Source organism: Lagopus leucura, unplaced genomic scaffold (genome assembly GCF_019238085.1).
Source record: "Lagopus leucura isolate 7727_CA_CO unplaced genomic scaffold, USGS_WTPT01 261-2_obj-0_obj, whole genome shotgun sequence".
NCBI classification, from domain to species: domain Eukaryota; kingdom Metazoa; phylum Chordata; class Aves; order Galliformes; family Phasianidae; genus Lagopus; species Lagopus leucura.
Window position 1 is genome coordinate 37,219 of NW_024963820.1, and position 25,845 is coordinate 63,063.

Below are 25,845 nucleotides of genomic sequence, written 5' to 3' on the forward strand. Positions count from 1 at the left end.
CCACCAAAGCAGCTCCCCAGAGTCCTTCTGCTGCCACTCCAGCTCCTGCAGCTGCCCCTGCTGCCACCAAAGCAGCTCCCCAGAGCCCAGTCACTACGCCCTCTGTCTCTGCTGCTGCAGTTCCTGCAGCTCCCCAAGCTGCAGCTGCCCCTGCTGCCAACAAAGTGGCTTCCCAGAGCCCTGTTACTGCTGCACCAGCTCCTGCAGTTCCTCCAGCTGCCCCCTCTGCAGCCAAAGCAGCTCCTGGGAGCCCAGCTGCTGCCCCCTCTGTCCCTGCCAGCTCCCCACCTGTCACACCTGTGCTGGCCGCTCCAGCTGCACCCCCTGCAGGCAAGAAGTCCCCAAAGAGCTCCGCTGCTGCCACATCGTCTCCCTCTGCTGCAGCAGCTCCACCAAGTCCTGCAGCTCCAGCTGCCCCCACTGCAGCCAAAAAGCCCCCAAAGAGCTCTGCTGCTGCCCCCTCTGCCTCTGCTGCACCAGCCCAAGCTGCAGCCAAAAAGCCCCCCAAGAGCCCTGCTGCTGCCCAGGCTGCTCCCTCTGCTCCTGCCACAGCTCCACCAGCTCCAGCGGCCCCCCCTGTGGCCAAAAAGCCCCCAAAGAGCCCCACTGCTGCCCCATCTGCTCCCCCTGCCCCTGCAGCTCCAGCATCTTCAGCTGCAGCCAAAGCACCTCCCAAGAGCCCCACTGCCACCCAGTCTAATTCCTCTGCCCCTGCTGCAGCCAAAGCACCTCCCAAGAACCCCACTGCTGCCACGGCAGCCCCTGCTGCTCCCTCTGCCCACCCTGCAGCTAAGGCAGCTCCTGCCAGCCCGGCAGCCCCTGGCACGCTGCCTCCGGCTCCAGGTGCTGCTGCCTCAGCCCCGGGGGCTCCTGGTGCCCTCCCAAAGCCAGCAGCCGATTGTGCTGCCCCCGCACCCCAGAAAACAGAGGCCACCCCTCCTGCCTCTTCTGTGCCGAACGCTGCCCCTGCCAAGAAGCAGCCCCCCACCAATAAAGGCAGCAAGCAGGCCCCACGTCCATCCCCAAGCAAGCCTCCCGTGAAGGCCCCCATTCCCGCCAGTGCTGCAGTTGATGACGATGATGACCTGCCCCCCCTGATCCCCCCCCGAGGTGCCCGCTGCCGAGCCGCCGCTGCAGCCCATCCTGGTGGACCTCTCTCCCCGAGCAGCCGAGGCCCCCGCTCCTAAGCAGCCCATGGTGAAGAACGACAAGGGTACTGCTGGTCAGCACGGTTTGCCGTGTGCATGGAGTGTCGCTGGCTGCCCACCAGATACTAACCCACCACGGGCCCCGAGTGCCCCCCGTGTCGCCCGGTGCGTCCGTGTGCCGTGCTGAGGGGGGTGGGGGGCCGAGGCTGTGCCATCACCTCTGCGGCGCTCGGCACGGCGCCTGCAGGCTGCTGTCACTAACAGTGTCCTCGGGCACGGAGCGTGGTGTGAGCTGTGTGCGTGCTGGGACTGCTGCCTGAGCTGGAGCTTCGGGAAGAGCTGCTCCGCGCTGTGCCCAGCTGCGTGGGCTCGGTGTTGGCTGTGTGTTTCCCGCTGTCCATCCCCCACAAGTGCAGAGCTGGGGGCCGTGCTGGTGCCACCTCCATCCTGGGGCGTTGGCATCTCCCAGCAACCTGCAGGGACCTTTGTGCGGGCTCCTGTGTGCGTGGTTCCAGAGAAGGAAACAGGCGTGAAGTTGGGTAACGGCTGCATGAGAGAGCGCCGCACGCACCGGCAGCCTGCTGTGCGGGCTGGAGACACGCAGCTCTGCTTTGTGCCTTCCTGCACGGCAGGCAAAGCTGTGCAGTGTTCTGGAAGGTTCCGTGCGCTGCAGCAGCAGTGCAAGAGCTGGTGGAGAGGCCGACCTGAGTGTCCAAAATGGTGCTTTTTGATGAGAGCTTTCAAACTAAGTACGGATCATCCTGTCATCCAGTCACAGAGAGGTGCAGCAGCCTCAGGGACCTGGTGGACTGGGTCTTGAATCAGTGCCGTGTCTCAGCTCCTGCAGCACCAGCTGCTGAACAGGTTTGAGGAGCTCTGAGAGCATTGCTGCTGACTCACAGCCCTGGGCGGTGCTGCCCTACCTGGGCCAAGGCTTTGGTCGGGAGACTTGGCATTAGAGCGAGCCTTTGGGCCCACGCAGAGCTCCAGCAGCCCCACAGGGCACCGCCTGGCCGGTCACAACCCCCTGCTTTGGCTTCTCTGGCCGCTCCTGGGCATCTTCCACCGTGCTGAGAGCCGGGAGGCACTGAGCCGGTGGCACTGAGTGGCCCGCCGCTGTCCCTGCTCGTGGCTGCAAGGAGAGCTCCTCCCACCAGGTGCTGCTCAAGCGTATTTAATGGCAATGCACTGGGGCTTTTTAACTGTGTCAGCACCTGGAATCCCCAGCGACAGTTGACACCAAGGCATTAGGGTTCCATGATCTGATTGCGTCCCTTGAAGCTACCTGCAGCTTCTGGCAAGGTGCCGAGCTGAGAACTGTGACGTGTTCGTTTCTGCAGGGTCCGGAACAGAGTCTGACAGCGATGAGTCTGTACCAGAGCTCGAAGAGCACGACTCCACACAGGCCACGACACAGCAGGCACAGGTAGGGAGGGGTGCAAGGAGCCACCCCTGTGCCTGTGGGGTCAGAGGAGCCCTGTGCCCCGCCAGCTCTGCCTGGTTCTCACAGCGCTCTCCTGTTTGCTCTTCTTGCAGCTTGCAGCAGCAGCTGAAATAGATGAAGAACCTGTTAGCAAAGCAAAACAGAGCCGGAGTGAAAAGAAAGCACGGAAGGTAAGGGGATGGCACATGGGCAGATGTGCGTGTGGACAACCTCTGGCTTTGGGTCTGGCATATTACCCCCCCCCAAGTGCTTGGCATTTGCTTTGGGAAGCCATTTGGGGCAGCAGCTCCTCACCTCCCCACCCAGCACTGCAGCAGCAGGGTCTGTGGGAGCTGCAAGAGGTTTGTATGACTTTTTGCCTTCATTAAACCCCTAGGAAAGGGAATGTCCGTGTTCACAGGCAAAATCCTTGTGTCTGGAGTGGCTCCAGCTCATGGTGTGGATCCATGGCGTGGATCTTTGCCTGTCCTGGGGGTTGAGTTTCCTCCCGGACTCTGCGCTGTGTCAATCTGAAAACCTGGGGATGTCTGATGAGGGGACACATCTCATCATGGCCTGAGCTGTCTCAGCACCTCTTCATCCCCCCGCTTTTCTTTCTCATTTGTTTTTCAGGCAATGTCTAAACTCGGCCTCCGCCAGGTCACAGGAGTAACCAGAGTCACCATCCGCAAATCCAAGAACATCCTCTTTGTCATCACAAAACCAGACGTGTACAAGAGCCCAGCATCAGACACCTATATAGTCTTTGGAGAAGCAAAGGTGAGCTCACTGCTGTTCCAGGCAGCCACGCTCCTCCATGCTCACAGCAGCAGGGCAGGCTGCAGAGCTGTGAGGGCTGCTGGGGGTTTGTCCTTGCTGCCTGCACCCCTATTTGTGCCCTGGGGTGGCGCAGGCAGGCCCACAACCCACACCAATGTCTTGCATCCCTGTGGGGCTGCTGCGTGTGGGCGCTGCTGAGCTCAGCCTCACCCACCTGAACCCGTGTGCTGCCGTCAGACTGCACAGACCTGGCCTCACTTCTGCTCCTTCCCTCCTCCAGATTGAAGACTTGTCCCAGCAGGCCCAGCTGGCAGCTGCCGAAAAGTTCAAAGTGCAAGGAGAAGCTGTGTCAAACATCCAAGAAAACACACAGACCCCCACCGTGCAGGAGGAGAGCGAGGAAGAAGAGGTGAGCCTTCCCCAGACGGCCCCGCAGGGCTTCTCCATCCACCTCCTGCCCGTGGTTGTGTCTGATGGGCAGCCAGCAGGATTTGTGTGCGGGCACAGAGTTCTCCTCCATCCACCTCTGCCTCAGTGGCAGCAGGGTGCCTCTAGGGCGGCACAGCGGGGGCTGCTCAGAGCCAACGGTGCTCGGCTGCAGTCAGACCCGCATTCTGTGTGCTTAGGTTGACGAAACCGGTGTGGAGGTGAAAGACATCGAGCTGGTCATGTCCCAGGCCAACGTGTCCCGAGCAAAGGCAGTCCGCGCCCTGAAGAACAACAGCAACGACATCGTAAACGCTATAATGGTGAGCTGCTGAGTGCCGGGGGGGGCTGCACCCCCATCCCCCTGTGCTGTTTGGGGGTCACTGGGGGGCTGCTGACACCTCTTTCTCTCCGCAGGAGTTGACGATGTAGCCGTCCAGAAGGAGGAGCCTATTTTTTTTTTTTTGGTATTTCAGAGAAGAGTTAAAGGAACCTAAATTTAAAATTTGTACTGTTTCTATCAGTTAATAAAAGTTAATTGATAGAGCCGCACTGAGTGAAGGCGCAGCTTCTCTCGGACGCCCCCCCGTCTCCATGGCAACCGCCGACTCCGCCCCCCGCGACGGCGCGCGCAGTGCGCATGCGCGCCGAGAAGCTGCTAGAAGGGAGGAGGGAGCGGGCGCGCGCGAGGGGGGGGACGGGGAGGGGGCGTGGCCCGCGCGCGGGAGGCGACACGCGGGGCACGCGCATGCGCAGCGAAGGCGGCCGAATCGGCGCGGCGGTATTTTGCTGCGTCACTGACGCTGGGCGCCGCCGCCGCGCGGAGCATCGTGGGAGCCGAGGCCGCGCCGAGCCCGGAGCCCGCGGAGCCCTCGGCCGCACCGAGCCGCGTCACCGCCAGACCGGACCGGAGCGCCCCGGAGCCGGACGGGCCGCCCCTCCCCCTGCCCCGAGCAGCGCCAGCCGGAGCCGCCGACGCCTCTCGCCATGTGAGGCCCCGGGGGGGTCGGGGGGTCGCTGCGCTCCGGGGCGCGCCGCGGCCGGGCCGGGCCTTCGCGTGAACGGCGCTGACCTTCGGGGGCCGCGCCGCGCCGGGCCGGGAGCTCCGCGCTCAGCCGCGCGGCGGGCCCCGATCCGCGGCCTGTCCCGGCACGGCGCCGCGCGAGGCCCCGGGAGCCGCTCCGAGCCGCGCCGCTCCGCCGCGCGATGAATGGGCACCGGGGCGGGGCCGCCCGCTGCTGCGGCCCGGGGTGGGGCCTGGAGGGGGTGGGCGGGGGGGGGGGGGCGCCGGGCCGCGTTGAGCGCTGAGCCCCCGGGGCTGGGCCGTTGGGGGCTCGGTTCCGATAGAAGCGCGGTGATTGAAGGCGATGCGAACGGCGGCGCCGTTCCGACGGATTTTATTTGTCCCAGACTCGGCGCTTGGGGCAGATAAACGTCGGTTGCTCGGCGATGCGTCCGATGGGAGCGGCGTGGTTTTGCCCCTTAGCACCTGCGTGGCCCCGCTCTGAGCTCCGGCGCTGCTGGATGTGACTGAAAAGGAGAAAAGCATCGCAATGCTCTGTGTAACCTTTGAGGAGTGCCTCATCCCGAAACCTCGGCGCTGCTGCACTGCGCCCGGGGTTGTGCTCACAGGGCCCACGTGGTGCTGGGAGATGAAAGCCGAAGTAGTTATGCAGAGCAGAACTTGTAACGCTGGATGTGGAGCTGGGAGGTTTTCTTGTGATCCTATCTGGGGGTGAGAATCTTTGTCCGGCAGATGATGTCTGTAACCATCAGGGTGCTCTGCAGAACAGGAATGTGCCTTCCCAATGAGTTGTAGTGTGCAGAATGGGTAAGAAAAAGCATGTGGGCAGCTTTGGGAACATCCCGGATAGCCTCAAGCAGCACCCAGTGTGACCTGAGCTCAACCCGGGGGCACAGGGTGTGAGGATCCCCCCCAGCTGCGCCCACCAAAGTGTGAGGGGGCTTCTCAACCCAGTGCAGTGCTGCAGTGATGCCATCCACGTTGGATTGCGATAGGACAAGGGGAATGGTTTTAAACTGAGCCAGGGGAAGTTTAGGTTGGATATGAGGAGGAAGTTTTTCCCCAGAGGGCGGTGAGGCCCTGGAACAGGTTGCCCAAGGAGGCTGTGGATGCCCCAATCCTGGAGGCTGGATGTGGCCCTGGGCAGCCTGGTCTGGTTGGCAACTGCACACAGCAGGGAGTTGGGACTCAATGGTCGTTGTGGTCCTTTGCAACCCAGGCCATTCTGTGGTTCCATGATGAGAGGAGGGTTCAACAGAGGTGTAGAGTGGCGGTGTTTGTTCAGGAGGTTCCCAGAATCTGTGGGTGGTGGTGAGAGCCCACCAGGAGTTTGGGGAGGGTTCCATTGCTGCAGTGGGCACTGCTTTGTGCCTGGCAGTTTGTTGCTGGGTGGGACGTAACGTTTATTTGCTCTGTTCTGGAGCAGCTGAGTGTGGTCGGGACAGGAGGATGATCCGTCACCAGAGCACACACTCGAGTTGACAGTGTTGGCATAAGGCTGAGGTAGTGTTCAATTAATTTATTCTGCTCTCATACTATGAGCTCAGCTGAGCGAGGAGGAAGCGCAGGGCTTTGCTTAACGATCCTGACATCCTTCCCATGCTGTGAGGAAATGGGTTCTGGGTCTGCGAGGCTGTGGGGGAATCACCTGCGCTGCTCGTCCAGGGGCTGCGCACAGCAGTCGCGGTGTGGGCAGCAGCACAGCATGGGGTGGTGGCTTCTGGTGGGGATTCCTGCATAGCTGCCCTATTCACATGCTGAGTCCTGCCTCAAGTGCTGCATCCAGCAGCCCGGGGAAGGCCTCTGTTCTGAGAGGGGGGGAAAAATCGCTGAGTGGTTCCTTCCTGTAAGACTTTGTCACAGTTCTGATGTGGTACGGTGAGGTATTTCAGCATCTGGGGAGGTAACAGAAGTTTGCCGTTAGGAACACGAGTTCATTCTGCTAAGCCGTAGTGCAGTTTGTGCTGCATCTCAATAAAGATCCCAGCAGCAGGGCTGGGCTGGAGCAGCACGACTGAGGAACGCGTGCAGCTCGCAGGAAGGTCGGGGACGTCTCCGCCGGCAGCACGTGCAGAGGCTCCTCGCTATTCACAGGAGCCCCGGCGCTGTGCTTGGCGGGGACACTGAGGCTGCTGTTGTGGTGACAGGCCGCACTGGGTGCGGGGTCTCTGTCCCTTAGCGGAGCGGTGGCTGCTGCATGCAGCTCTGCAGGGCTGTGGGTACCCGCGGTGTTTGCTGCTCTCGCGGCTGCAGGCAGAGAAACTGAACCCGGAGCGCCTTGGGGCAGTGCAGGGATGGCTGCGGAGTGGATCCGCTTCGGCCTCGCTGCGCACGGCTGCGGGCCGCCTGCTTTCCTCCCCAGCAGCCCTTTTCCTGGTGCTCGTTTTGCTCACTCGCCTTTGGCAGCCGAATCGCAGCAGCTGGGTCCCAGCTCTTCGCAGTCAGAAGGGAACTCGCAGTGGCTGTGGGCTGCCTTGGCTCGCAGCAGTGGCTGCGGGTCGCAGTGCAGGTGAGCGCGGTGCCGGCAGCTGAAGGGGCTGGGAGCTGAGATCTGCTGCGGAAGCTTAGCAGCGGTCACCCTGATGGAACGTTCTGGAAACTTAATCCGTCTTTGCTTGGGCTCTTGTGCCGTAATGCTTCAGAGTGCAGTGCTGAGTCTGAGCGCCTCGTGGTGTGAAGATGCTACAGAGAGCAGCACCGTGTTCCGTGTGTCCTGGTGTGCCTTCACTGCCTGGAGCTGTGCTGTAAATACCAAAGGAAGCGACCACTGGGTTCAGAACAGCAAACTTTGGGCCCAAAACATTGAAATTCCAGTGCTGCTCACATCTCTGGAACGCGGCCTGGGAGCAAAGCGTCCGTGCTCACCGTGCCATAGCAACAGCAGCTCCTGCTGGGTGTCCCCGTGCTCAGCGCTGGAATGTTGTGCTGGGGGGGGGCTGGCTGTGGTGGTTTAAAGGTGGTTAATGGTGAGCTCGTAGCTGAGAACAGGCAGGAGGTTTTCAGATGCGCTCTGACTCGGGCTGCTCTGTGCCTCGGGGAAACAGAGGGAAGCTGAAGGCAAGCAGCGGCCCTGACCTGTGCATCTTGATGTGTGTCTGCAGGCAGCCTGCTTCTGCCAAGTGGTACGACCGGAGGGACTACGTCTTCGTGGAGTTCTGCGTGGAGGACAGCAAAGATGTCAGTGTAAACTTTGAAAAGTCCAAGCTCACGTTCAGGTGGGTGCCGGGCGCCTCGGCGCAGCCGCTGCTGTTGGGCGACGTCTTCTCTGGAAGCAGCCAGTTCTGCTGCCAGCCTGGATCGATGCCGTTTGTTCCCTGCTGAGTGCTTTTTTTCTTCTCTCTCCAGTTGTCTTGGAGGAAGCGATAACTTTAAGCATTTAAACGAAATCGACCTTTTTAATAATATTGATCCAAATGTAAGTATCCTCTGCAGCTCTCCTGCACCTTCTTAACGCCGCATGCAGAATGCTCAGCTCTTCCTCACGCACGCCTGCCTTTCCTGCAGCGAGTTGCACCCTGCAGAGCAGAGCTGCTTCCCCAGCTGCTGCTGCTTCCTGTTGTCCTCCCCACCCTGGGGCAGGACGGAGTTCTGCTCAGGGAGCTTCACCTGCTGCCTTTGCTCACAGTTCTCACTGTTGTGATTAAAAGCGAAGCACTGATGTCTGGATTGATGCAGATCTGCTCGTAATGGAGCCGTTCTGACGAACACCACGCGGTGACTTCGTGTGTCTGAGCGCTCTTGCACTCTAAGGACCAGCTTTCTTACAATGCTGGAAGTACCTTTAAGAACAGACAGTGCATTTCATTACAGAGAGTAACTTAAGGCTCAAAACAATGAATGCTACAAGCTCGTGGTGGTGGCAGTGATTACCAAACTAACCAATATCTACTTGTTTTTTTTTCCCCAGGAATCAAAGCATAAAAGAACAGACAGATCTATCTTGTGTTGTTTACGAAAAGGAGAATCTGGTCAGGCATGGCCAAGGTTAACAAAAGAGAGGGCAAAGGTGGGTTGCATCCCCCTGGTGGCTGTAGCAGCAGTCCTGATGGCCCCTCTGTTTTGGGGGTGGGGTGGTGTTGGAGTGGTGCAGCGTTTGGCAGGCCGCTTGCTTTGCTGCTGGTTGGGATGGCAGCGCTGGCAGCTCTCTTCCTGTGTGCTGACAGCTTGTCTTCCATTTTTGTATGTTAACACACAGCTCAACTGGCTCAGCGTGGATTTCAACAACTGGAAAGACTGGGAAGATGATTCAGATGAAGACATGTCCAATTTTGATCGCTTTTCTGAGGTATGGGAAGATGAATTCCGGGAGGTTTGGGTTCTGTTCGGCTGGGTGCGCGGGCAGGCAGTGACAGATGGCTTTAGAGAGTTCTCTTCCTCTGCCTTCCTCCTGCTCCCTGCCATCTCACCCAGGGAGGAAGGCCCTTGGTGCAGTGCTGACGAGCAGGGGAGCTCAGGGCAGGAAGTTACAGCTCGGGGCAGACTGCAGTTGCTTGAAGTCGTGCTGTGGGCTCTTGGCACTGCAGCTCGTTATCAAATGTGGAATGAATGCGTGTCCCGCTGGTGTTGGTCACCTTGTAATTTCTGCATAGCAGCAGCAAGGCTTGTCAAAAACCTGGTGGCTGTTGGTTATCACAATTTTAAGCTGCTTTATGGGGTTTTAGTCCTGTTTGTGAGGCTTCACTCTGTGGCTTTTATCTTTGTAAAACAGATGATGAACAACATGGGTGGAGATGACGATGTAGACTTACCAGAAGTAGATGGGGCAGATGATGTGAGTACTCTGCGGTAGCCGGGGGGGTCTGGCTGCACGTTCAGTGCTACTTGCTGAAGTCAAGCTTGCGTTCCCCACTTCAGCACAGTTCTAAGTGTAAGTGATGCCAGACCTTGTTTGTGAAGTGCTGCAGTTGAGCAGCAGGAGCTGTTTGCCCCTTCGGTTGTGCTGGGGACAGTCGCACCAGTGCTTGCGGTGTCCAGGCAGCTCTGGTGTTGCAGTGCTTGGTTGCTGCGGGCTGCAGGCAGCTGCTGGTGAAACTTCGCCAAGCCCTGTCCTGAGGAACCCGTGCTTCCCTGGAAGATGCTCTGAGAGCAGGCTTGCTGCTCTGAGCTTCTGAAGGTGCCCCCAAGCATCGTCTGCTCCACTTACTGTCATTTTTCTTTGCAGGACTCACCAGACAGTGATGATGAAAGTAAGTCGGCGTCCGCCTTTCTCTGCCCCTGTGCAGCAGTCCGCGCGCGCGGGGCTGGAGGAGCTGCAGGCCGGCTGTGCTGCCCTGGGGGTCACGCGAAATCCGGGCTGCCAGCTGATGCCAGCGCCTCCCCGCAATGTGGGATGTTGCTCTGCGAAGCCTTCGCTCGCCTGCGTGGAGCACTGTGCGGCCTTCTGGGCTGCTAAAGCCCCGCTGCGGCTTCGGCTGTGTGTGCAGCAGGCGCTGGGCGAGCGTCAGAGCCTGCAGTGCTGCCGCGGTTGAACTCCTGCCCTGCCAGCGGTGGCTGCGCAGAGCTTCCTTGTGAAGAGCCGCCTCTGCGGCGCTGAGCCCAGAGACCCTGAGCTGCTCTGTGCCTTTCCTGGCTGTGGGCTCTGTCTGCTTGCTCACGTTGCCTGTGCCGCAATATGGCGGTTGGTGGCTTTGTTTTTGTTGCAGCTGGTATTATTATAAACACTAATGCTTTTTTTTTCTTCTCTCCTCTTTAGAAATGCCAGATCTGGAGTAAAGAAAACTGTCGTCTTCAGGGTTTGGGGAAAGAACTTCATCACATTTCATAATTGAGATAAGAATTCCTGAGTTGATAGCCCTAAGGGGAGATATTGCATCCTTTAACCCATTTTTTTCAGTCCATTTTAAATGGCTTCACTGATGGTAGGTGTGTACCATTGTGCGGGGCAGTCTTAAGCCACGAGAGGCAATAAATGACGTTATGCATGAATTCCAGACTTCCAAAAACCAATTGAGGTATGGGCAATCGATCCGGAACAGTCGCAATAAAGTTTACAGAGCCTCCTTGCCTCGTAGCAGACCTAATAGCAGAGCAGGCCTTGCATCCTGTGCTCGATTGGCTTTTTCCCCCCTGTGGCCCACGGTTAAATCTGACTTTTGTGCCCGGAACAAAAAAACTCTTCTTGGATTTGGCTCACCAAAATTTGAACAAGCTGCGCAATACCTCTGTGGTGTCTTCAGGTGTGTTTCACTAATGTTTTTATTAAAAAGGAAACAAAATTCTCTCTGTTTGCTATTTAATGGTTAGCTGTGTGTGTCCCGGTGCCCCGCGCCCTGAGGGGTGAGGCCCAAACTCCATCCCCCACCCCATGGATCCGTGGGGCCGCGTCGTTGCTTGTGGATCTGTACGTGAGACCAAATGTATTTGCACTGCTGGTATGGAAGCAAGTGACAACATCTGTTCTACCCGACGGGGCTCTTTGTTACCCGGCCTGGCTGACAAACCTCAATTTCTGTTCAGAGCGGTGGGAATTTTTTTAATGTCTACATTCTTTCTAATAAACTGTTGAAGACTCCACCCAGCCTCCGCTGCCTCTGACTGCGCGGCCGCGGGCTCCGGGCGCCGCTTCCGGTGCCGCAGACCGAAATGGCGGCGGGCGGCGGCACGGGAAATGTCCGCGTGCCGGGAGCGGGGCGGGAGGCGGCGGTCACCGCGCCCGGCCCAAGGACACACGCAGAGCGCGTGCGCCGCCGCTTCCGCCGCCTGACTCCCACCCCTTCCGGCCAGTCCGCTATTCGCAGCGCCCAATCAGCGCGGGGCGTTTCTAGACGGTCGGGCGCACGGACCAATCGTGAGGAGGCGCGACGAGCGCCGGGCGCGTCCAACCAATCGAAGCGCGAGAGCAGGAGGCGCGGGTCGGCTTCTACCCAATGAGCGCGAGCGGTGGGCGGCAGCGCGCGCCGAGAGCCCGCCCCCTGCGGGCCGCGTCGGGCGGGCGGAGCGCGGGGCTCAGTCGGCGCCGCCATGTTGGGGCTCGCGGTTCGCCGCTCCGCCGCCGCCGCCTCCGCCGCCCGCCCGGCGCTGCGCCACGCCGCCGGGCCGGCCCATGGCTTCCTGCCGCCGCTCCTTAGCCGCGGGGCCGGCCCGGCCGCCGCCGTCGGCGCGCGTGAGTGCGGAGCGGCCGCGGGGTCACCTTGGGGCCTACGCGGGCGGGGGGCGTCGCGGCGAGCGCCGTTCCCGGGCCCCGTTAAGGGCTGAGGGGCCCTCGGCGCCCGCCTCCACTCGCTCTCTCCCTTAGGCCGGGACCATGCGGCTCAGGCGGCCCCCGCCGCCAAGGCCGGCTCCGCCACCGGGCGCATCGTGGCCGTGATCGGCGCGGTGGTGGACGTGCAGTTCGACGAGGGGCTGCCGCCCATCCTGAACGCCCTGGAGGTGCAGGGCCGGGAGACGCGACTGGTGCTGGAGGTGGCCCAACATTTGGGTGAGCGGGGCTGGGGGGGATCGGGGGGGGGTCGGTCCTCTTCCGGTGATGATGGATTTCGGTGACTTTCGTTCTTCTGAGCTCGCTGAAGCCACGCACGAAAATCTGAGGAGGGGGAGGAAGAGGAGAAAGATGGCTGCCGGGGGGCTGGGGGCTGCAGCCCGCAGGGGCTGCACTAGAGGCTGCGTTTTCCCTGCGCCGTTTTGTCCTTCGGTGCCTCTCCCAGCAAAGCGTCCTCTTGGCAGGGGTGGGAGGAATCGTGCAGCTGTCCCCAGGGTCAGCCCGAGGGCACTGCGGTAACTCTGCCCTCGGCAGGGGAGAACACGGTGCGCACCATCGCCATGGACGGCACGGAAGGGCTGGTGAGGGGACAGAAGGTGTTGGACTCCGGCGCTCCCATCCGCATCCCCGTCGGCCCTGAGACCTTGGGAAGGATCATGAATGTCATCGGGGAACCCATCGATGAGAGGGGCCCCATCACAACGAAACAGTGAGCGATGCTGCAGGCCGGGCCGTGGTGCTGTGTGGGGTTTGGCAGTGGGGGCTCGGGGTCTGGCAGCGGTTGCTGCCCGTAAGGGATCCGAGGGATCCACGTTGGCCGCTCATTTCCTTCCCTCTCGTGCTGCAGGTTTGCTGCTATCCACGCTGAAGCCCCTGAATTCGTGGAGATGAGCGTCGAGCAGGAGATCCTGGTGACGGGCATCAAGGTGGTGGACCTGCTGGCCCCCTATGCCAAGGGTGGCAAGATCGGTGCGTAGCCCCCAGGGGGAGGGTGGAGCAGAGGCCCTGCACCCCCCATGAGGCTCGGAGCCCATCCCCACACAGCAGCTTCCTTCGCTGATGAGCGACCTTTTGACTTTCGTTCTACTGAGCTTGCTGAAGCAACGTTTGTTGTCTGAGGAGGAAAGGGATGAAGGGAGATGCCGGGGTGGCTGGTTTGACTCCGGGCTGAGGGCGTCATGCTTTCCCCCAGGTTTGTTTGGAGGCGCTGGCGTCGGCAAGACAGTGCTGATCATGGAACTGATCAACAACGTGGCCAAAGCTCACGGCGGTTATTCGGTGTTCGCCGGTGTGGGAGAGCGAACCCGCGAGGGCAACGATTTGTACCATGAGATGATTGAGTCTGGGGTCATCAACCTGAAAGATGCCACCTCCAAGGTGCTGCGTGAGGCCTGGGCTGGGCTGGGGGCCCGCGGGCACAGCAGCTGTGCTGATGCTGGCTCTCCTCTCGTGCCAGGTCGCTCTGGTCTATGGACAGATGAACGAACCCCCGGGTGCCCGTGCCAGGGTGGCTCTGACTGGGTTGACAGTGGCAGAGTACTTTAGGGACCAGGAAGGCCAGGACGTGCTGCTCTTCATCGACAACATCTTCCGCTTCACCCAGGCTGGCTCAGAGGTTGGTGCTGACCGCAGGGCAGCCAGCTGCCCCAGCTGCAACCAGCCTTCATCAGGCCCGTCCCCACAGCAGTGCTGCCCTTCCCCGGGGTGCTGCTTGTTGTCTCACCCGCTCCGTTCCCTCCTAGGTGTCAGCCTTGCTGGGCAGAATCCCCTCCGCCGTGGGCTACCAGCCCACGTTGGCCACCGACATGGGCACCATGCAGGAGCGCATCACCACCACGCGCAAAGGCTCCATCACTTCGGTGCAGGTAGTGCCAGCGCTCTGCCCTCTGGGCTTGGTTCCCCTCGGCGCCCACCTCTGTCCCACGGTGCCCCCCCTCCCCGCAGGCCATCTACGTGCCCGCAGATGACCTGACAGACCCTGCCCCGGCCACCACCTTCGCCCATTTGGATGCCACCACGGTGCTGTCCCGTGCCATCGCTGAGCTGGGCATCTACCCTGCTGTGGACCCACTGGATTCCACCTCCCGAATCATGGACCCCAACATTGTGGGGCCCGAGCACTACGACGTGGCCCGGGGTGTGCAGAAGATCCTTCAGGTGAGGGGAGGTGGGCTGGGGCGGCGACCCCTCGGGTGCTTTGGGGGGATGAAGCCCTGGCTGCTCACCGCCCGCTTTGGTCCCCAGGACTACAAGTCCCTGCAGGACATCATCGCCATCCTGGGCATGGATGAGCTGTCTGAGGAGGACAAGCTGACTGTGGCCCGGGCCCGCAAGATCCAGCGCTTTTTGTCCCAGCCCTTCCAGGTGGCTGAGGTCTTCACCGGCCACATGGGCAAGCTGGTGCCCCTGAAGGAGACCATCAAGGGCTTCAAGCAGATCCTGGCAGGTGAGGAGGGGGCAGGGGGAGCTGGGGACCGCGCTCTGGGCCTGGCACCGGCTCCCCCTACCGCTGGCTGCGTTTTCCCCCAGGTGAATACGACCACCTCCCGGAGCAGGCCTTCTACATGGTGGGGCCCATCGAGGAGGCGGTGGCCAAGGCAGAGAAGCTGGCTGAGGAGCACGCATGAGCAGGGCCGCCTTCACCCCTCCCGGCTCCGTGTGGGGCCAGACCCCGAGTATTTAAGGTTTCCAATAAAACGTTGGTGAAAACAGCCCGGGCCGTGCGTGCAGAGGAGCCCTTCCCCACCCCGGGCTGCATCTGGGAGGGGCCTCTGCCGTCTCCCCCATCGCGCTGTAATCCTTGGGGGGAATTGCAGCAGTGCAGCGCCCTGTGCTGCATCCGGCTGCCTCCAGCAGTGCGGGGCCTCTCCTTTTGGGGGTCCGTACCCACCCGGCGTGGCCCCCTCGCGTGGGGCTGCGGGATGGAGCAGGAGAGCGGTGGCAGCTGCCTTCAGCGGGGGGGCAGGTCAGCCTCCCCCACCCTCCACCCCATCGTGCACCACAAAGGGCTCCTGCCTGGCCCTGCCAGATGGGGCTTTGTCTGCGGGTCCCGGGGGGGCGGCCCGGGCCCGCCCTACGTGGGATCACCGAATCCCCAGCCCGGGGGCTGCGGTCGAGTGGTGCCGAAGGGAGTGGGGGAAACGCGGCGTTCCCTGCGGGGGAGAGGGGGAAGGGGGGGGTTCCCTTGGAAGAGTCCCCCCCTGCTGCAAAGCGCTGCGGTCCCTTTAAATGGCCCGCATTGGGGCGATTGGGGCGGTCCCGGTTGGGGCGGTGCTGGCATCACGCGGGGCCGCGAGCACCGGCGCAGCCCCGGCGGCCCTGCGGCACCGGCACCAGAACCGGCACCGCCCGAAGGTACGCGCCGTGGTACGCCGGGGCCCCCCCCCCCCCAAGCTGGGATCGGGGCTCCGCGCCGGGACGGCCTCCCCCCGACGCCGCAGTCGGTGCCGCTGATGTCAGCGGGGAAGCGGAGGAGCCGCTCCCGGTTGACGGCGGCGGCCCCACGTGGGGGATTCCCCCCCCGCCCTCCCCGACCCCTCCGGGGGCGGAGATTCCCCCCCCACGTGGGCGCGCGTCCGCCCCGCGCTGACGCCGCCGCCGCTCCCGGTGACGCCACCGCGGTGACGCGGGGAGGAGGGCGGGGCGGGGACCGCCCGGCGGCGCGCGGCGTTTCCTGCCCTGCGCCGCTCGGCCCGGTCCGGTTCGGCTCCGCTCTGCGGCCCGGTCCGCTCGGAAGGACCGCGCCATGCGGAGCCGCATCCCGCCCCACACCGCGTGAGCCGGGCCCGCGGCGCCGCTGCCAGGTGCGGGGGTCGGGGGGGACGGCGGGCGGAGCGCTGCGCGGCGGTCGGTAACGGCGGGGGCGGCGGTTGGGACCTGCGGGGCTTCCCCCCCCCCCCCCCGTTTTCTCCTCCCCCTCCCGGCTCCGTCGGCTCCCCGTTCCTCCCGTTCCTCCCCCACGCACTTTCCCGCAGTCACCGTCCCGGTTCCCCCCCCCTCCCCCTCCGGTGGGAACGCGGCCTCTGCGCGGGGGCGGCTGCCTGAGGGCTCCCGGTGCGGTTCGCTGCGGTTCGCTGCGGTTCTCCCGGTACCGGACCCCCCCCCCCCTTCCCCGCAGGAAGCGGCCGAGAAATGGCAGCGGGCGTTGCGCCGCGTTGCGTTGTTTTGAAGCGGCTCCGGGAACGGCTGCGCGGAGCCACACGGCGCTGTACCGGGGGGGGGGGGGGGGGGGTTGGGGCGGCCCCCCCCCCCCCTTTATCAGCCTCATTCTCCTCCCCCCGCTCCCGGCTCCGGTTTCAGCCGTGGCCCAATTCTGCGCTCTGCCGGCAGCGGGCGGCGCTCCGGGTTGGGACGGCCCGGGGGGGGGCGCAGCGGGACGAGCCAGGGGGTCCCCCCCCACTCCGCGCTCGTTCCCATCCTCTGACTTTATTCGTTTTCCCCCCCCGCCTGCAGCAGCACCTGCCCGGCTCTGCCCCCCCTCCCCCTCCCCCCGACCTTTGGTAGCCCCGGAGCATCAGTGCGGTGGGGGGGGGTGGTGCAAGGGTTCTGCTTTTAATCCATCCCTCGGGGCAGCCCCGAGGGTGGGGGGGGAAGGAACGTGTCCCCCCCGGGGGGGCCGCGGCGGTCTCCTCATGGGGCCGTGACGAAATCTGTGCCCGGGTTACGACACGGCCCTGCCTGGCGCTGCAGCGGCGAATTCGGTGCCCTCCGTGTGCGGGGGCGCTGTGGGGGGGGCTGCGGGGGTCCCTTCGCCCTGCGCGTCCCCGCGGAGGTGGCACCGCGCGGTGTCCCCAGCTGCGAATTGAGGCCGTCCCCATCGGAGCAGCTGCGGGCACAGCCCTGGGGGTGGGGGGAGGGGATGGGGGGGGAGATGGGGCTGAGCGCCCTCTGGCACCGCTGGACTACCGCTGGGGGGGGGGGGTGGGGGGGTGAAGAGGTGTCCGAGGAGCGACCATCCCTGCACACAGCACCGGGAACTGCGGTGCGCACAGAGGGGGGGCGGGCCGTGCCACGTCCCTGCAAGGTCACAGGCACGTTGGGGGGGGGGGAACCTGCCGGTCTGTGCCGTGCTGGGGGCCCAGGGACCTGGGGGGGGGGACGATGGGACCCTCTGTGTGACAGCGTGGCGCACCGGGGCACGGCAGTGGCTGTGGAGCTGATCCTGGGGGTCGTGGCATCTCCATAACCCCGCACCTTTCACCCCCCTGCAGCCATGGACACTGATAACCATTTTGGCTATGCGGGTCTTCCCCCCGCACCCACTGCCTCAGGACTGAAACCCACCGCGCCTTCCTCAGGGGACAGCCCGTACAGCAACGGGGCCGCGCTCAGCTTCCCCCCCCAGGGGAAAAGTGAGTATGGGGGCAGGCGTGGGGCTGTGCGGCAGAGCGGTCCTGGCCTGGTGTTCTTGGTGCGAGGCATTGGCGTGTCACTGTGGGGCTATAGGGCTGGGGGGCCACCAAGCACAGCTGTAGGGTGGGGGGTCCCGGTGGGGTCTGCTGTGTGCCCCCAGCCTGAAATGGCCGGATTGGGGGCTGCGTGTGTGGGTCTGGCCATGAGCTGATCCCTCACAAGCCTGCAGCGGGGCTGGGGGTGACGGCAGCCCTGCGTCCGTCCACAAACCCTCCGTCCTTGGGTTGAAGGTAACCCCACCATCAACACCTCCGTCTCTTGCCCTCCCTCAGGTCTGAACGGGGGCATGAATGTCAACGGCTTCTCTACTGTATCTCACACCACTACTTCAGGGACCTTCACCTCCAGCACGCATTCCTCGGGGCCCCCCCACCTCCACCCCTACGACTGCCTCTGGGACTACACACAGTTCCAGCCCCCCGGTGGCCTCAAGGACGGCAGCCTCGCTCAGTTCCCCCTCAACGGCGTCTCTGGGGGCTCCAGGCCCTCCTCCCCCGGGCACAGCGCGAACCTTCGGGGCGGGGGGACGGAGCTGTGGGGCAACGGCACGTCTGGACCCATGGGGCTGAACTTTGACTCTCAGGAGCTGTACGATTCCTTCCCGGAGCAGAGCTTCGAGCTGATGCCCAACGGCCCCACCGGCTTCTACGCAGCCCCGCAGCCGTCCCCGATGCTGGGCTCTGGAGAGCCGCCCTTCCCGTTGCCCGAGGAGGAGTTGGGGGGTGATGCGGACGATGCTGAGGCCTCCAAGGAGCTGCCGCCCCCCATTGCTGAGAACGGGGCCGGGCTGGTGGGCAGCATGGAGCTGGAGGACACGCAGCCAGGTAGGGCACGGCGGCAGGGTCGTGGCAGTGGGGTTGTGTCGGCCCATGCTGGGTGCACCTGCAGCCATGTTCCCATCCATCCACAGCACTCAGGACCCCACCTCCACGGGGTTGAGACCTCTGGCCGGGAGCTGGGGGTCTCCATGCCCTGGGGGCGATGGGCAGCGCACGGCCGTGGTGGGGGGTGGGGGGTTGGTGCCCGCTGGGCCCCTGCTCTGCTCGCAGGTTTGTTCCTGCAGCTTTCTGCTCCCTGCAGACCTGAAGCTCTGTGCTTACGACGGCGCAGCGCCCGCCGCGGTGCCGCTGGGCCGGGACAGCCCAGGCCTGACCTCCAGCACCGCCAGCCTGGGGCCCGCATCGCCTATGGGCGCGCCGCTGGAGGACGCGCAGCTGCTGAGCGCGGACCCCCTGGAGCCCTTCGAGGCCTTGGCCGGAGGTAGGGGGGGCTGCGGGTTGGGGGCGGGGGGCAGCGCGGCCCTCTGGGGCGACGGCGATGGCCGCTGTGCCGCGCGGCTCCAGCGGAGGGCGGGCCGGGATGGCGCGGTCCCTCCTCCGCTCCGGCCTCCCTTCCCAGCGCAGTGACGAAGCTGTTCCTCAGCGCCTGAACTTCCGCGCTGCTGAACATCGCCGCCGCCGCTACGGCCATTTTGGGCTCCGCTTCCCAACGGAGGAGGCGTGGCCGGGGGCTGCGGGCTCCCTTAACCCCTCTCCTCCCGGCGCCCATTGGGGGGCTGTCATCCCCGCTGCCCCCTGAGCGGCCGTGGGGCTGTGCGCGCCCCCAATGCACGCAGAGCTGGGGGGCTCCCCCTGTGCCCTGCTGCCCCATCGAGCTCTTTGCGCTCTGTCCCTTTCCTCCCCCCCCAGACCCCGACACCGGTGACCTCTATGCGATGGATGAGGCGCAGCTGGTGGGCGACAAATCCCCCCTGGAGGAGCCCCCCGACGACGCGCCCGGCCCCCCTCTGCCTGCCGCCAGCCCCCCACTGCATGCTGCCAGCCCTTTCAGCCTGCTGGCAGCCCACCGCCCGGCCCCCCCGCTGCTGCCCAGCCCTGACTCGCCGCCCCCCCTGCACGGTGCGTGGAGCACCTTCATGGTGCTGAGCCCCAGCTCGGCGCCGGGGGGGGGGGGCGGCCTCCTATGGGAGGAGCAGGAAGGGATGGCAGCGGTGTTGATGGTGCTGACTTTGGCCCTGCAGACAGCAGCCCAGAGCTGAGCAGCGCACGTGCAGGGCCGGAGCAGTCGGGGTCTCTGGAGCTCAGCGCTGCACTGGAGCCCGAATCCCCGTGTCCTTCTGCTGAGGAAGAGGAGGAGGAAGAGGAGGACGAGGAGGAGGAGGTGGCTGACAGCTGCACGGAGGCTTCAGCTGCTCCAGAAGGAGAGAGCAAGGAGGCGGCTGCCCCACTGAGTGCATCGGTGGGAGGTGAGGATGTGGAACCCCCCCCCCCCCCCCCCCCCCCCGCCCGGGGGCCCCCCCACGCCCCCTGAGCTGCTCCCCCCTCTGCCCCACAGGCGATGTCCCACGCAGGCGCATCGCCACCCCCGAGGAGGTGCGCTTCCCTCTGCAGCACGGGTACGTGGTGTCCCCATATCCACGTCCCACGTGGCTGTGCAGGACCCGGGCTGAGCCTCCTCTGTGTGCAGGTGGAGGAGAGAGGTGCGCATCAAAAGGGGAAACCACCGCTGGCAGGGAGAGACGTGGTACTATGGGCCGTGCGGGAAGAGGATGAAGCAGTTCCCGGAGGTGATCAAGGTACGGCGGGGGGCTGGGCTCTGAGCAGCCCCCCAACTCCACCAGGGTTCCTCATCCTCCTCCTCCTGCCCCCCAGTACCTGAACAGGAACGTGGTGCAGGATGTCCGCCGTGAGCACTTCAGCTTCAGCCCCCGAATGCCAGTGGGGGATTTCTATGAGGAGCGAGACACACCGGGGGTGAGCACTCGTGGTGCCCTGCAGGGCGCCGCTCTGTGGGCTGCTGCCTTTGGGGCTGATGGTTTCCTCCTGCAGGGTCTGCAGTGGGTGAAGCTGAGCCCCGAGGAGATCCCGTCCCGTATCCAAGCCATCACTGGGAAGCGCGGCCGACCCCGCAATGCCGAGAAGGCGAAGCCCAAGGAGCTGCCTGCCATGAAGCGCGGCCGCGGGCGGCCCCCCAAGGCCCGGATGGTGGATCTGCTGAGCAAGACGGACGCACGGCTGCTGAAGAGGCTGGAGGCCCAAGGTACCCCCCGGCCCCCAGCCCACCCCGCAGCCCGCTCGCTGTCACCAACCATCCCCTCCATTCTTGCAGAGGTGCTCAGTGACGAGGACAAGCTGAAAATGAGCAAAATCAAGAAGAAAATGAGGCGGAAGGTATGAGCAGTGCCTGGGGAGGGCAGGGCAGCCCTAGGGCCCCTCCATCTTGTGGCCGACACGGAGCCTTCCCCGGCTGCGGGGCACAGAGCAGCCCCCTGCCCCGACCACTGGGTGGCTGTGTTGCTGCCGGTCCCTGAGTTGCTCTTCTCCACCCAGGCCAAAAACAAGCAGAAGCAGGAAGCAAAAGCTCCCAAAGCGAAGGAAGCCAAGAAGAAGACCAAGGTGAGTCCGCAGCAGCCATGGGGAAGAGAGGGAGGGAGGGGGCTGGAGGGGCCACCCACCCCGGGGTCTGCTTCCAGGCCAAGGAGAAAAAAGGCAAAGCGGAGAAGGGCAAGGAGAAGGGGCGGCCCAAGGAGAAGAAGGGCAAAGGGGCGCGCAGGGTGGACAAGGGGCTGCTGGCCCAGCGGCGCCTGGAGGAGCGGCGGCGGCAGCAGCTCATCCTGGAGGAGATGAAGAAGCCGACGGAGGATATGTGCCTGGCGGACCACCAGGTTGGGATGGGGAGGGGGCCCGGCAGGGCTGCCCCCCTGCCCCCCCTGCCCTGACCGCCCCATTTTGCCCCCAGCCGCTGCCGACCTTCTCGCGCATCCCAGGCCTGGTGCTTCCCAGCCGCGCCTTCTCCCACTGCCTGACGGTGGTGGAGTTCCTGCAGAGCTATGGCAAGGTGCTGGGCTTCGACCCCAGCAGGGACGTCCCCAGCCTGAGCACGCTGCAGGAGGGGCTGCTGGGGGTGGGCAGCAGCGCCGGTGCGGTGCAGGACCTGCTGGTGCAGCTGCTGCAGGCTGCGCTCTATGACCCCGGGCTGCCCCCCTACTGCCAGGTACTGTCCCTGCTCTGCGTCCCTCCATTCTCCATCCTGATGCCCTCAGTGCCCACGAGGCTGCAGCCGCTGCAGGCCTGCAGTGGGTGAGCGCTGCACTTTGGGACGTGCTGCCCACGCTGTAGCCCCATCTGGGGACGCCCCTCCCCAGGCATTGGGTTTTCCCAGTCAGTCACACAATTACAGAATGGTTGGGCTGGGAGGGACCTCAAGGATCACGGAGCTCCAAGCCCCTGCCACACGCAGGGCCGCCAACCTCCACATCTCACAGCAGCCCAGGCTGCCCAGGGCCCCATCCAGCCTCCAACACCTCCAGGGATGGACGGGGCATCACAGCCTCTCCGGGCAGCTGTTCAGCCCCTCACTGCTCTCACAGCACAGGACTCCAACCTCCATCTCAACTTCAAACCGTTGTCCCTTGGGAGTTGACTCCCCCATTGATGTTCTCCCCACGTTGTCCCCTTGCTGCTGCCCCCCCCAACGCCTCCCTCTCCCCGCAGTCCCTGAAGATCCTGGGTGAGAAGGTGTCAGAGATCAGCCTGAACCGTGACACCGTCTCGGAGGTGCTGCGCTGCTTCCTGACAGCACACGGTGCTGAAGCCGAGCTGTGCGCAGGGCTGCGCACCAAACCCTTCCAGGCGCTGCTGCCGGAGCGCAAAGCTGCCATCCTGGCCTTCCTGGTCAATGAGCTCAACAGCAGCGCCCGCATCATCAGGTGAGCGCAGAGGGGGCAGCGCCGGCTGCGCCCCCACCGCAGGGAGCTGAGCCCCCCCCCTTCGTGTTCTTGCAGTGAGATCGATAAGACACTGGAGAGCATGTCGGCCTACAGGAAGAACAAGTGGATCATTGAGGGACGGCTGCGCCGGTGGGTGCCGCGCTGTGGGGCGGGGAGGGGGCTGTGCCCTGGGATGGGGCTGTGCCCTGGGATGGGGCTGTGCTGTGCTGTGGGGGTATGCCATGGACAGGGATGGGGCTGCGCTCCCCAAACCCCGACTCAAAGGGGCTCTGGGCACAGAGGGGGCTCTGCACAGGGTCTCCACTGCCACTGCGCTGTGTCCCATCAGGTTGAAGGTGGCCCTGGCCAAGAAAACGGGCCGCCCCGAGTCAGAGCTGATGGCACTGGAGGACGGGCGACGCCGGCGCAGCTCACGCCTGTGTGAGGAGCCAGGGCTGGAGCTGGAGGAAGAGGAGGAGGGTCGGGGCCGCCGCTCCCGCCGGGACGAGGAGGTGATGTTTGGCATTGGGAGCAATTTGGGATGGGATGGAGCGGGGTCTCAGGGTCTCCCCTGGTCCTGACGGTCCCTCACTCACCCCCTCCAGGCCGACACGTCCACCTCCAGCATCCCTGAGCTCGAGCGGCAGATCGAGAAGCTGGCTAAGGTGAGTGGGGGCACGGGTCTGTGGGTCCCCCCCCATCCCATGGCTGTGACCCCTGCTCACTGCTGCCCCTCACCCCGTGCCCTTCCCACAGCGGCAGATGTTCTTCCGCAAGAAGCTGCTCCACTCCTCGCAGACGCTGCGGGCTGCTTCGCTGGGCCAGGACCGGTACCGGCGGCGGTACTGGGTGCTGCCCCACCTGGGGGGGATCTTCGTGGAGGGGGCGGAAGGTGAGCGGGGTTGGGGCTGGGGACGCGCCGGAGGCCCCCATGGTGCAACCTGCCCTCATTCCTTCCCCGCAGCGCCCGAGGAGCGCCCGGAGGAGCCCCCGGAGCAGAAGGCTCCGTGCCCGGTGCCCGCGGTGAAGGAGGAGCCACCGGAGCCCGAGGTGCCGGTGCCGGTTCCCCAGCGGGTAACCATGAACTGTGTGGCCGCACGCGCCCGAGGGCGGCCACGGAAGAGCAAAGAGGAGCCGCCCCCCCCGCCCGTCCCCCCGCCCGTCCCCCCACCCATGCCCCCCAAATCGCCGCCCATCAACGGGGCCCTGGAGGAGCCGCTGGCCCTGGGGCAGAGCCAACACGACCTCAGCCAGTCCGCCTTCCTGTCGTGGCTCAGCCAGACGCAGCCCTCGCTGCTCGCCGATGCTGTGCTCACCCCAGACAGCAGCCCTGGAGCGGGGGATGTGGAGCTGCCGCCCCTCGAGGCCTCATCTGACCCCACAGAGGAGAGCAGCACAGAGACTGCGGATATGCAGGGGCCGTGGTTCAGCCCCCTGCCCCGCGATGGCAGAGTCCCCCGCACGCCCTCCTCGGCTGAGCCCCCACCACCCCACAGGGAGCAGCCCAAGGCCTCAGCCAGGCAGGTGGGTGCTGCAGTGTATGGGGGGCTCTGAAGAGTGATGGGTGGGGGTCTCCTACTCACCGTGCTCCGTCCCTACAGCTGAATGGGCTCCCAGCAGATGACTCCACCTCCCCTCTGCTCGCCTCCACCCCAGTCCCTGCTGGTGCCAGGGCCCCCCCCTGCCTGCCCCCGCAGCCGGAGCGGCCCGGAGAAGCTGCAGGACACCCCGGGGCAACCCAAGCGCCGGGGGCGGCCCCCCACCAAATTCTTCAAGCAGATGGAGCAGAAGTACCTGACGCAGCTGACGGAGCAGCCGGTTCCCCCCGGTGAGAGTGCAGCCTGGGGTCCGAGGGGGGGCTGTGGGGGAGGTGGGCAGCTCCGTGGGACCAATGCGACCGCGGTGCCGCCTTGCAGAGATGCGGAGTGGGTGGTGGTGGCTGCAGGACCCCGAGCAGCTGGAGGCGGTGGCGCGAGCGCTGCACCCGCGCGGCATCCGGGAGAAAGCGCTGCACAAACACCTGACCAAGCACAGGGAGTACCTGCGGGAGGTCTGCCTGCGTGCTGCCACGGGTACGGGGTGGCTGTGGACTGCGGGCTTGGGTGTGGATCTGCGTCCCCACTGCCGACCTCTTCGTGTGCCCCCAGACCCCATCTTCCATCCCCGCCCCGAGGCGGCCGCCGTCACCGCCGCGTCTCAGGAAGCGTTGGCCCAGTGGTCGGTGATGGAGAGGACGTACGAGGCCGACCTGTCGGTGCTGCAGTGGGTGGAGGAGCTGGAGCAGCGTGTGCTGATGGCCGACCTGCAGATCCGGGTAGGTGGGGGTCCCCGAGAGCAGGGGGGGGGGGGGATCTCTGCCCTGCAGGAGGGTCTCGGCCCCGAGCACCTCCGTCCCGTAGGGGTGGACGTGCCCCAGCCCCGACTCCACGCGCGCTGACCTGCGGTACTGCGAGCACAAAGTGGAGCCTCTGGAGGACATCACGGTGCGCAGCCGGCGGGACGGGCTGCCCCCGCGCCGCGAGGACACCAACCCTCTGGACCTGGCGGTGCTGCGCCTGGCGGCGCTGGAGCAGAACGTGGAGCGGCGCTACCTGAAGGAGCCGCTGTGGGCGCCGCACGAGGTGGTGCTGGAGAAGGCGGTGCTGAGCGGCCCCGAGGAGCTGAGCCCTACGGAGATGTGAGCCCCCCGACCTCTCCACCCCCACGGCCCCCCCCCGGCGCGGGGCGGGCCTCGCCGTCCCCCCCGCAGTGCCTACGAAATCACCCCCCGCGTGCGGACGTGGCGGCAGACGTTGGAGCGGTGCCGCAGCGCAGCTCAGGTGTCGCTGTGCATCCACCAGCTGGAGCGCTCCATCGCGTGGGAGAAGTCCGTCAACAAAGTGGTGAGAGCGCGCTGCCGGCACGGGGGCGACCGGGGGGGGCGGGGGAGCACCGTCCTGAGCCCCTCGACCCTTCCAGACGTGCCTGGTGTGCCGGCGCGGGGACGACGACGAGAACCTGCTGCTGTGCGATGGCTGCGACCGCGGCTGCCACCTCTACTGCCACCGCCCGCGCATGGCGGCCGTGCCCGAGGGCGACTGGTTCTGCTCGGTCTGCGTCTCGCGGGTACGGGGCGGTCCGGGCCGTGCGGTGCCGCCGTCGGGGCCGCGCGCCGTTGGTGACCCCCCAACTCGCTCGTATCCCCCCAACTCCCCCAGGCACAGCAGTACCCGGAGCCCCTCACCCCGCGGCGGGGGAAGAAGCGGAAGCGAGGCCGCGTGCCCGGGGGGGGCGCAGTGGAGGACGGCAGCCCGCGCCGCAGGGCGTCGTCGCGGCGTCCCGAGGGGGCGTCCCCGGCCAAACGGCGTGCAGCCCCCCCGCGGGGCCCCCCCGGCGATCTGACCTTCTGCGAGTGAGTGGCACGGTCGGGGTGTGGGGCCGCAACCCCGGAGCCGCCCCCCCCCCCCCCCCCCCCCCCTCCACCCAGCTCCCATCCCTCCCCCCCTCCAGGATCATCCTGATGGAGATGGAGGCGCACGAGGACGCCTGGCCCTTCCTGGAGCCCGTCAACCCCCGCCTGGTGCCCGGCTACCGCCGCATCATCAAACACCCCATGGACTTTGGCACCATGCGAGTGCGGCTGCTGCGGGGCGGGTGAGTGCAGCGCTCCTCCTGTGACCCCCCGCGACTTCTCTCCCCTCTGTGACCCCCTTAACCCCCCCCCCATTGCGTGCCCCCCAGTCTCTC

The 25,845-nt window shown here is 65.0% G+C and overlaps 4 protein-coding genes and 2 non-coding genes across 11 annotated transcripts in view; all 6 read left to right on the forward strand.

Moving 5' to 3' along the window:
- NACA (nascent polypeptide associated complex subunit alpha) overlaps positions 1–4,329 on the forward strand; it is an 8,974-nt gene extending 4,645 nt beyond the window's left edge. For 2 of the 5 annotated variants that reach the window (XM_042891624.1, XM_042891625.1), the window contains 6 exons: positions 2,489–2,574; positions 2,685–2,762; positions 3,205–3,351; positions 3,632–3,760; positions 3,978–4,100; positions 4,195–4,329. In XM_042891624.1, the coding sequence (XP_042747558.1) occupies positions 2,489–2,574; positions 2,685–2,762; positions 3,205–3,351; positions 3,632–3,760; positions 3,978–4,100; positions 4,195–4,209 (578 nt within the window). In that variant the 3' untranslated portion in view covers positions 4,210–4,329. Of the gene's footprint in view, positions 1–20; positions 1,223–2,488; positions 2,575–2,684; positions 2,763–3,204; positions 3,352–3,631; positions 3,761–3,977; positions 4,101–4,194 lie in introns of those variants that run through there. The other 3 variants (XM_042891620.1, XM_042891622.1, XM_042891623.1) reach the window with 3 other exon arrangements.
- Positions 4,330–4,673: 344 nt separating this feature from the next.
- PTGES3 (prostaglandin E synthase 3) lies at positions 4,674–11,314 on the forward strand. 2 transcript variants are annotated; one of them, XM_042891631.1, is made up of 8 exons: positions 4,674–4,766; positions 7,903–8,016; positions 8,147–8,216; positions 8,709–8,807; positions 8,997–9,086; positions 9,510–9,572; positions 9,963–9,987; positions 10,494–11,314. In XM_042891631.1, coding segments are annotated over exons 1-8 (483 nt in total). In that variant the 5' UTR covers positions 4,674–4,764; the 3' UTR covers positions 10,514–11,314. The 2 variants fall into 2 exon arrangements, with proteins under 2 accessions (XP_042747565.1, XP_042747564.1); XM_042891630.1 differs by lacking the exon at positions 4,674–4,766 and adding an exon at positions 5,188–5,512.
- A 447-nt stretch (positions 11,315–11,761) lies between these two features.
- On the forward strand, positions 11,762–14,710 carry ATP5F1B (ATP synthase F1 subunit beta). The gene is made up of 10 exons (XM_042891629.1): positions 11,762–11,903; positions 12,036–12,218; positions 12,534–12,708; positions 12,847–12,968; positions 13,192–13,376; positions 13,456–13,614; positions 13,742–13,864; positions 13,944–14,156; positions 14,244–14,445; positions 14,529–14,710. Exons 1-10 carry the CDS (start codon positions 11,762–11,764, stop codon positions 14,624–14,626), a joined length of 1,602 nt encoding a protein of 533 aa, XP_042747563.1. The 3' UTR covers positions 14,627–14,710.
- LOC122191382 lies at positions 12,258–12,332 on the forward strand. Its single transcript, XR_006182395.1, has one exon. It is a non-coding gene; the product is annotated as a small nucleolar RNA SNORD59 (small nucleolar RNA).
- On the forward strand, positions 13,050–13,122 carry LOC122191381. Its single transcript, XR_006182394.1, has one exon. It is a non-coding gene; the product is annotated as a small nucleolar RNA SNORD59 (small nucleolar RNA).
- A 992-nt stretch (positions 14,711–15,702) lies between the features above and the next one.
- On the forward strand, positions 15,703–25,790 carry BAZ2A (bromodomain adjacent to zinc finger domain 2A). The gene is given in 29 exon segments (XM_042891640.1): positions 15,703–15,802; positions 17,210–17,350; positions 17,684–18,235; positions 18,492–18,671; positions 19,100–19,309; positions 19,432–19,656; positions 19,746–19,806; positions 19,878–19,986; positions 20,063–20,164; positions 20,240–20,450; positions 20,520–20,581; positions 20,741–20,806; positions 20,884–21,075; positions 21,150–21,404; positions 21,905–22,119; positions 22,195–22,269; positions 22,469–22,631; positions 22,725–22,784; positions 22,876–23,011; positions 23,084–23,643; positions 23,721–23,795; positions 23,797–23,947; positions 24,036–24,191; positions 24,267–24,433; positions 24,519–24,796; positions 24,869–25,001; positions 25,078–25,224; positions 25,317–25,510; positions 25,609–25,790. Coding segments are annotated over 28 exon segments (5,022 nt in total). The 5' UTR covers positions 15,703–15,802; positions 17,210–17,211; the 3' UTR covers positions 25,757–25,790.
- Positions 25,791–25,845: the final 55 nt, after the last annotated feature.